Here is a 9,885-nt window from a genome sequence, read left to right as displayed (position 1 = left end):
GTACAGTGAATGCTTAAAGAGTTAAGAATTTACATCTAAAGCACTAGCTGGTCTCTTGTCTTTTCAAACTTAAACTTCCTCCCTTTGAGGTTCCTAATCTCTTTTGTAGCTAACAAATAACACAACTTTGTCTCTGTCTTTCTGAATTTGAATGTGATGGCCATAAATAATTGTGTTTGGGGCCTTAATATTCTGTAGGGTGAATGCAAGGTCTAGAAGAGTAGTGGGGAGTCATTCAGGTAGAATGATGCAGACCAGGGGCAGAGTGGCAATGCCACACCAAGATGGACAGATGTGGGAAGATTTGAGTGATAGAGTAGTTCTGCCAACTTAAAAATCACAACTAAGAGAAAACAGTTCTTTTAGTTCAATTCTTTGATACAGATATGGACACTGAAGTCCAGAAAGCATAGCTGTCTTGCCCAAAGTTGCACGCTTAGTTACCATTGCAAGAGGAGTGCTCTATCTCGATGCTTTTCTACAGCTTCACAGCATTCCTATTGTATTGCATTGTTCCAATAGTCTTGTGTTTAAAAAAAAAAAAAAATCAGCTTGGGACACCTGGCTGGCTGAGTCCCTAGAGCATGTGACTCTTGATCCCCAGGTCATGAATTCAAGCCCTATGTTGGGTGTAGAGATTACTTACAAAAAGGAAAAAAAATAAAAAAAGGCTTATAACCGATGACACATCTTTCTTTGGCAACTGTTTTTTCTCAGTGGTATATTTAAAAATGATGCATCTTATAACTCGCAGCATCTTAAACTTGGAGAAATACGGTAATCTTGAAGCTGTTACCATTCCTTTGCTTGAAGCCCTTTGGTGCTGTTTTGCGAATTCTAAAGGAAATAAGAATATGGACAACAGTTTAGTCTTCAAAGCGATCCCAATATAACGTATTCCACCAGATCCTCCCAGTCACCGGTCCAAGGAGACCGCGCAGGTAGGATGGTTGACACGGGCTCTCTGAATCTTGGGGCCCGCACAGACACCCCCGGACCCAGCTCACGCACCCTTTCCTGGAGGCTGCCTCATAAGAAACCGGCTCAGATTCCAGGCTTTTTCTGGTGGGGAAAAGTTATGCTCGCCCTAGGAGAAGCGAGAAATCCTTCTGGATCCTTCCTCCACAGGGCGTTAGCCTCCTGACCGGGCCAGGAAAGATGCAGGAAAACCCTGCTTGTGAGTCCATTCCCGCGGGCAGCAGAGCAGCCATGCCCGGGCTACGACGCAGGGACCAAGAGGCGGATCCAGGAGGCCACTCACCTGCCTCTCAACCTTCCGCTGAGGGAAGCGGGGTCAGTTCCCCCGGTCCGTTCCCCCGTCCGCTCCCTTCCCCGCCCGCTCCCCCGCAGCGGGCATCCCAACCTAGACACCTCCGGGTTCTCGGACCACCGCCCCTCACGTGACCAGCCCCTTCGCCCATTCACCCCCCCACCCTCGTCCTTGCGCCATAATCTCCGCCCTCCCCTTCAAAGCCCCGCCCCCCGGCCTGGCGCAGGCCCCGCCCCTTCCCATCTGAGGGGCGGCAGGAGGGGGCCTGGAGAAAGATGGCAGTGAATCAGAGTCATACCGAGAACCGCCGCGGGGCCATCATCCCTTTTGGCGAAAGGTGCCTGAAGGGAAGCCGGGGGACGGGGAGGGGGCCTGTTAGAGCCGGGAGGAAGCCGGCGGGTGGGGCCGGCGGCTTGCAGACTCTCAGCCAATGGGGACCTTTCCCGCCTTTTCCGGGCACCACAGGCGGAGCCCCGCCCCCTCCGTTTGAGCGCGCGCGCCCCCGCAGGCGTTTAGGGGCTCAGAGGTGGCGGAGGCTGGAGCTCGTGGCCTCGGTCAGGTGAATGGGCGGGTGCGCGGTGCGAGGCGCTCGTCGCCTCAGGAGAAAGGCGGGAGTGTCGCACCGCCCCTTGGGGTCGCGTGCGGCTGCCGTTGGGAGCGCAGGACCTCCGCGGGGTGACGGCGGCCGGGCGAGGGGTGAGGGGAAGCGGTGGGCGCACCCCTGCGGGGCTCCCGGAACGCCGCGGCGGAAGAGGCGGCAGTGCGGCCCACTCTGACCGTCCCGCGCTGCGAGGGCCTCGCTCGCCCTCAGAACCTCCTGAAGCCCCGTTTCCATTCGCCCCCACGGGGGCGGGGGGCTGACTGCGCTTCCTTCACGGTAAAGATGCGGACCGGACCCCTCGGGAGGCGGACGCTGGCTGCGCGGCGCTTCCGGGTCCGCGCGGGGGCCGGCCCGCCTCTAGCTCCGCGTCCCACCTCGTGCCTCGCCTCCACGCCGCTCCTCTGCTCGGTTCCTCCCGCCGGGCTCTCCAGACTCCTGCGCGGTGTCCCCCCGGCTCGTGTCTCGGCTCCGACTGGCCCTCGGTCTTCTTTGCTGTCGGGTAGCGGGAGATTCTGACACCCAGTGCTGTGCTCCGGGGGGGACTGCGCGTTTGTCGGGAAGATCCGCTCAGACAGTACCGAGTGCTGATGTCCAGATGTGTTTCCTCTGCTTCCTCCCCGAGAAGATGTTGTTGACAGATTCCTTCTTGCGGTGGAGACCGTCGGTCTTCCGTTGCAGTAGGAGGTGATGATGGCCGGCCGCGTGCGAGGTCTCCCGGCTCACCCGCCCAGAGCGCTTTGACCTGAGCGCAGGTGCCTCTGTGCCCTGCAGTCACTTCTGATCTCGGGTTTGGGCATCTTCTCGCTGAGCGTCGGGTCTGTCCCACTGCTTTTCTGTGTGTGGCTCGGAAGCAGGGCATGAAGCACGTTTTAAAAGATTGTAACAGAAACACTGATTTCATGGTCGTTCGAGTTACCTTGATGGGGTCCATTCTGAGCTCTTGAATGCTTGATCATCGCCCAACAGCTGTAAGAGCTTCGTACTCATCCCTGCTCTATCTACAATGAGGATCAGCAGTGTTTCCCTTATTTCTCCGGGAATTCCTCAAACTGAAACAAAGAGAAGTAAATTGCTTGCCCCGGGAGAGCTTGGATTGGGGTCTGATCGTCGCAACTCCAGGTGTCCCTTAGAAAGCAAAAGGACTGCTTCTCTGCCTTGTCCTCATCAGAGAACACCCACTCTGTCAGTGCTCTGGCTTCTTGGGTAGAAACTACGATATTTCTTTATTTTTATTTAATTCAATTTTTTAAAATTTGATCATAGTTGACACACAGTGTAACATTAATTTCAGGTGGACGACACAGTGACTGGGCTGCTCTGTAAATGATGCTAGGCTCACCCTAAATAGTCACCATCTGTCACCATACAAAACAGCTTACAGTACTACAGTACCACTGACTGTTCCCTGTGCCGTTCCCTTTTATTCCAAACCTGGAAGGCTGTGTCTCCCATTCCCCTTCATCCATTTTACTCAACAGCGACCCCCCCACACCTTCCTTCTGGCAACCATGAGTTCACCCTCTGTGTTTATTCTTTTTGGGTGTTTATTCGTTTTGTTTTTTAGATTTCATGTATAATTGAAATTATATGGTATTCTTTGATTTATTCCACTTAGTGTAATACACTTGATCCATCCATATTGTTGCAAGTGGCCCCAAAAAATAAAAAATCCCATTCTTTTTTATGGCTGCATAATATTCGTGTGTGTGTTTGTGTGTGTGTGTGTGTATCACATCTTCCTTATCTAATTTTCTATGGAGGAACACTTATGTTACTTCCATATCTTGGCTGCTGTAAATAATGCTGCAGTAAACATAGGGGTGCATATATCTTTTCAAATCAGTGTTTTCATTTTCTTTAGGTAAATACCCAGTAGTAGAATCACTGGATCGTATGGTATTTCTGTTTTTAATTTTCTGAGAAAACTCCACACTGTTTTCCACACTGTCTGTATCAATTTACATTCCTGCCGAGAGTGCACAAGTGTTCTTTTTCCTCTACATCCTCTCCACCACTTGCTTTTGTCTTTTTGATGTTAGCCATTCTGACAGGTGTAAAGTGAGCTTTCATTGTGGTTTTGATTTGCATTTCCCTGATGATGAGTGATGTTGAGCATCTTTTCATGTGTCTTTTGGCCATCTGTATCTCTTATTTGTAAAAAAATGTCTATTCAGTTCCTCTGCTCATTTTTAAATGGGATGGTTTGAGGTTCTTTTGGTGATGATAGAAACTACTTTTTAAAACAAGGTTGAGAAGAAAATTCGTTCTTTTGTCTATTCAGAATACCCATTTGGGAATTTTATCACACTGTAGCTGTGTTCTGGGGAGGTTGCTTTTTTTTCCCCCCCAGCTAAGTTATAATTGAACATATAGGACTCTACTGGTAAATAGGGAAGACACTGAGTTTTCTTTTTTTAACCAATATTCTAAAATTGTGCAGATAGTACCATATGTGTTTATTGTAGAAAAACTAGAAAAAAAATTAAATTACCCCAGATTCCAACATCCAGTGCTTTTTACATTTTGGTATGTATCCTTCTGCACTTCCTCCCAGGGAAATATGAGCGACACCCCCCACACCTGAGACTGCTTTGTAATTCGTTTTCGTCACTTACCAATGTATTGGGAATGCTCTCCAGTATCAATACCTATATCATTATTTTCAAAGACTGGTATTCCAGTATTCATGAGTCTTTGTTCAAGCTCCTCTCCGGGATGTTCAGGGTATAATTTGTCATTGCTATAAACATTGCTTCAGTGAACACTTTTGACGACTTATCTTTGCCCACCTGTCGCAATGTTTCTTGGGGATAAGTTCCTGAAAGTGGAACAATGGAATCAGAGGATACAGACTTTTATTTTATTTTTTATTTTTTATTTTTTTTTAAAGATTTTATTTATTTATTTATTTAACAGACAGAGACAAGTAGACAGAGAGGCAGGCAGAGAGAGAGGGGGAAGCAGGCTCCCTGCTGAGCAGAGAGCCCGATGCGGGGCTCGATCCCAGGACCCTGGGATCATGACCTGAGCCGAAGGCAGAGGCTTAACCCACTGAGCCACCCAGGCACCCCCAGAGGTTACAGACTTTAAAAAAAAAAATAAGGGCGCCTGGGTGGCTCAGTGGGTTAAGCCGCTCCCTTCAGCTCGGGTCATGATCTCAGGGTCCTGAGATCGAGTCCCGCATCGGGCTCTCTGCTCAGCGGGGAGCCTGCTTCCTCCTCTCTCTCTCTCTGCCTCTCTGCCTACTTGTGATCTCTGTCTGTCAAATAAATAAATAAAAAATCTTTAAAAAAAGAATAAAATGTATTTTTAAAAATATATTAAAATTCTGTCAAAAATATTTTAAATTAAACAAATGTATGTTGAAAGATATATTTTTGCAAAGTCACCCTATAGAATTTTTTTTAAAGATTTTATTTATTTATTTTGACAGAGAGAGATCTGAGTAGACAGAGTAGCAGGCAGAGAGAGAGAGAGGGAAGCAGGCTCCTTGCTGAGCAGAGAGCCCGATTTGGGGCTCGATCCCAGGACTCTGGGATCATGACCTATGACCTGAGCCAAAGGCAGAGGCTTTAACCCACTGAGCCACCCAGGTGCCCCAGATTTTATTTATTTATTTGATAGACAGCAGTCACAAGTAGCCAGAGAGGCAGGCAGAGAGAGAGGAGGAAGCAGGCCCCCCGCTGAACAGAGAGTCTGATGCGGGGCCCAATCCCAGGACCCTGGGATCACGACCCAAGCTGAAGGCCTAGAAGATTTAACCCACCAAGCCACCCAGGCACACGATATACTCATTTTTTTTTTTTAAAGATTTTATTTATTTATTTGACAGAGATCACAAGTAGGCAGAGAGGCAGGCAGAGAGAGGAGGAAACAGGCTCCCCGCTGAGCAGAGAGCCCGAAGTGGGGCTCGATCCCAGGACCCTGGGATCATGACCTGAGCCGAAGGCAGAGGCTTTAACCCACTGAGCCACCCAGGCGCCCAACGATATACTCATTTTTAAAAGAAAGATTTTAGTTATTTATTTGACAGAGGGCAAAGCAGGGGTAGTGGCAAAGGGAGAGGGAGAAACAGGCTCCCTACCGGGCAGGGAGCCCCATGTGGGGCTCCATCCCTGGATCCTGGGATCATGACCTGAGCCAAAGGCAGAAGCCCAACCCGCTGAGCCACCCAGGCGCCCTTTCAATATACTCATTAAGTATAGCCATCATGCCTACTATACGTTGGATCTCTAAACTTATTCATCCTACATCACTACGAATCTGTACCTTTTGACCACCATCTCCCCATTTCCCCCATTCCCTGAGTCCCTGGTAGCCACCATTCTACTTTTTGCTTCTATGCATTTGACTTTTTTTTCCTTAAGATTCTACATATAAGTGAGATCATACAGTACTTATCTTTCTTCAGGTTATTTCAGTTAGCACAGTGTTCTCAAGGTTCATTCATGTTGTAGCATGTGACAGGATTTCCTTCTTTTTTTTTTTTAAATTAATTTATTTATTTGACAGACAGAGATCACAAGTAGGCAGAGAGGCAGGCAGAGAGAGAGAAGAGGAAGCAGGCTCTCTGCGGAGCAGACAACCGATGCGGGGCTCGATCCCAGGACCCTGGGATCATGACCTGAGCCGAAGGCAGAGGCTTTAACCCACTGAGCCACCCAGGCGCCCCCAGGATTTCCTTCTTATGACTGAATGATATGTATATATAAATACCACATCTTCTTCATCCGTTCATTCATTGACCGACAAGTAGGTTGTTTCTCTCTCTTGGATATTGGGTCTAATCCTGCTGTGAACATAGGAGTGCATGTTATCTCTTTGATACCCTATTTTCATTTCCTTTGGATATGTACCCGGAAGTGAGATTGCTGGATCATATGATAGTTCTATTTTTATTACGTTGATTGATATTCATATGTTGAACCATTCTGTGTTCTAGGAATAAATCCCACTTGGTTATGTGTATAGTCCTTTCAATGTACTGTTATACTCAGTTTGCTAGTATTTTGTTTAGGATTTTTGCATCAGTGTTTTTTGGAGATGTTAATCCATAGTTTTCTTGTCTTGTATCTTTTTCTAGCTTTGACATCATGGTATGCTGGCCTCAGAGAAGGACTTTGGAAGTGCTCCCTTCTCTTCAGTTTTTGGGCAGATTTTCTGGGGGATCAGTGTTAGGTATTCTTTTAGGGTTTGGTGAATTGTCCAGTGTAGCCCTCCAATTCTGGGCTTTTCTTTGCTGGAAGTTCTTGGTTACTGATTCAGTGTTTTTACTTATTATTGGTTTGTTCAGGTTTTCTATTTATTAATGAATTAGCTCCTAGGAATTTGTCCATTTCTTCTAGGTTATCCAATATGTTGGCATACAATTTTTCATAGTATTGTCTTATCCTTTTTTTTTTTCCTGTGGCTTCCGTTGTAATGTCCTTTCTTTCATTTCTGATTTTGGTAATTTGAGTCATCTCTTTTTTTAAGTAGTTAATGGAGCCAAGGATTTGTCAGTTTCATTGATTAAAAAAATGACTTAGTTTCACTGATTTTTTTTCTGTTGCTTTTGTATTCTCTTTTTTGTTTATGTCAGCTCTAATCTTTATTTCCTTCCTTCTACTAACTTTGGGTTTGGTTTGTTCTTTAGTTTCTCGAGGTGTAAAGTTAGGTTGTTACCTGGAGACAGAATAGTGTTTGATATCCTTAGCCAAATGGGCTGTGAAATTTATTTATTTATTTTTTTAAAGATTTTGTTTATTTGGGGGCGCCTGGGTGGCTCAGTGGGTTAGGCCTCTGCCTTCAGCTCAAGTCATGATCTCAGGGTCCTGGGATCGAGTCCCAAGTCAGGCTCTCGCTTGGTGGGGAGCCTGCTTCCTCCTCTCTCTGTCAAACAAATAAATAAACTCTTTTTTTTTTTTAAAGATTTAAAAAATCTATTTTAAAAAGATTAAAAAAAAAAGAGTTTATTTATTTATTTGACAGGGAGAGGGACGCAGCAGGAGAGGGAACACAAGGAGCGGGAATAGGAGAGGGGGAGGCAGGCTTCCTGCTGAGCAGGGAGTCCTCCTACATGGGGCTTGATCCCCATGACCCAAGCTGAAGGCAGATGCCCAGCAACTGAGCCACCCTGGCACCCTGGTGCTGTGAAATTTCATTTGCAGTTTTTACCTCTTTTTTAGAAATTTGTTGTTTCCACATTATAACATTTACCAACATGATGAAAATTCATTCTTTGTTTCACTGTACTGTACTTTTCACTGAAATTTTGCAGTCACTACATGCTTGTAGGACAGTGGTTCTTGGTCTGGGGTGATTTTGCACCCAGGGGACATTTTGGTTTTCACAATTTGGTGTGGAGGTGGGTTTCTACTGATATTTGGTGGCGAGAGACAAGGGGTGCTGCCAAACAATCTACAAAGCACAGCCCAGAACAACAAATAATTATCCAACCCAGTCAATAGTGCCAAGATTGAGAAACCCCGTGTATTATATGCTGACCCAAGGACATGACAGAATGAAATTGCAAAGAGTACTCCTGCCTCCTGAATATTTCAACATGTCTAGAGCCAAATTTATGTCCCTACTTCCCAATAAGCTTCTTTTTCTGGCTTCCCTATTTCTTTGGAGGCAAAGATCACCTTTGATTTCTCATGACTTTTTGTCTCCCAGATCCAATGAATTACCAAACTCATGGGATTCTTTCTTCACAGTTTTTAAAATTTGATTAATTGATTTATTGAGGTTTTACACTTAATATACAAACCTACTTTTTTACTGAGGTAAAGTTCATATAACAAAATTTGCCATTTTAACCATTTAAAAAAATGGTTTTATTTTATAGAATTAAGACATATGATGGAGTTCTTAGCATAGAAATATCTTTCTTCTCAGACACAAGGTATCATTCTTTCCTTTTTTAAGATTTTGTTTATTTATTTGACAGATCAAAGTAGGCAGAGAGGCAGGCAGAGGAAAAGAGGGGGAAGCAGGCTCCCCACTGAGCAGAGAGCCTGATGCAGGGCTGGATCCTAGGACCCTGGGATCATGACCTGAGCTGAAGGCAGAGGCTTTAACACACTGAGCCACCCAGGCACCCCCCACCATTTTAACCATTTTAAAATGTACAATTCAGAGGCTTTTAGTATAGTCACAGTATCATGCAATCACTACCCTTGTCTAATTCCAGAACATTTTCATCACCCCAAAAGAAACTGTATTTATTAAGGAGTCGCTCAACATTCCTCACTCAACCCAGCTTCTAAGAAACTATGATCAAAAGAACAGCCAGACAGAAGATAATAAAACAATAGAGGATCTCAACAACACTGTTGGACCCAACTGGCCCTAATAGACACGTGCAAAACCCTCCACCCAACAACACATAATATACATCCTGGGCTTTTTTTTTTTTTTAAGAGTTTATTCATTTGACAGAAATCACAAGTGGGCAGGGAGGCAGGTAGAGAGAGAGGTGGGGGAAGCAGGCTACCCACTGAGGAGAGAGCCTGACACGGGGCTCGATCCCAGGACCCTGAGACCAGGACCCGAGCTGAAGGCAGAGGCTTATTTAACCCACTGAGCCACTTAGGTGCCCCATCCTGGGCTTTTTTGTTGGAATTTTTTTGGTTACTGATTCAATCTGTTATAGTTCTATTCAGATTTTCTTTCTTATTTTTTTAAAAAAGATTTAATTTATTTATTTGACACAGAGAGACACAGCAAGAGAGGGAACACAAGCAGAGGGAGTGGGAGAGGGAGAAGCAGGCTTCCCGCTGAGTAGGGAGCCTGATGCAGGGCTTGATCCTAGGACACTGGGATCATGACCTGAGCCAAAGGCAGCTACTTAATGACTAAACCACCCAGGTGCCCCATTTTCTTTCTTTAGTCCATTTTGGTTGTCTCTAGGAATTTATCTGTTTCAAATAGATTATCTAATTTTTTTAAAAGATTTTATTTATTTGACAGAGATCACAAGTAGGCAGAGAGGCAGGCAGAGAGAGAGGAAAGGAAAGCAGGCTCCCTGCTG

General features: G+C 45.8%; 1 protein-coding gene and 1 long non-coding RNA gene across 5 annotated transcripts in view; one reads left to right on the top strand and one right to left on the bottom strand.

Moving 5' to 3' along the window:
* Positions 1 to 604: 604 nt before the first annotated feature.
* On the bottom strand, positions 605 to 1,881 carry LOC116592695. Of its 2 annotated transcripts, none has more exons than XR_004286585.1 (3): positions 1,569 to 1,881; positions 1,012 to 1,140; positions 605 to 837 (listed from the first exon to the last, which is right to left on the bottom strand). It is a non-coding gene; the product is annotated as an uncharacterized LOC116592695 (long non-coding RNA). The 2 variants fall into 2 exon arrangements; XR_004286586.1 differs by lacking the exon at positions 1,569 to 1,881 and adding an exon at positions 1,262 to 1,432.
* WBP2NL (WBP2 N-terminal like) overlaps positions 1,476 to 9,885 on the top strand; it is a 36,838-nt gene continuing 28,428 nt past the window's right edge. For all 3 annotated transcript variants that reach the window (XM_032346080.1, XM_032346082.1, XM_032346081.1), the window contains exon 1: positions 1,476 to 1,607. In XM_032346080.1, coding sequence (XP_032201971.1) covers positions 1,546 to 1,607 — 62 coding nt within the window. In that variant the 5' untranslated portion in view covers positions 1,476 to 1,545. The remainder of the gene's footprint in view (positions 1,608 to 9,885) is intronic.

This window comes from Mustela erminea, chromosome 6 (genome assembly GCF_009829155.1).
Source record: "Mustela erminea isolate mMusErm1 chromosome 6, mMusErm1.Pri, whole genome shotgun sequence".
Classification (NCBI taxonomy): Eukaryota; Metazoa; Chordata; class Mammalia; order Carnivora; family Mustelidae; genus Mustela; species Mustela erminea.
The sequence above is the reverse complement of the archived record's forward strand: the minus strand, read 5'-3'. Positions and strand labels throughout refer to the sequence as shown.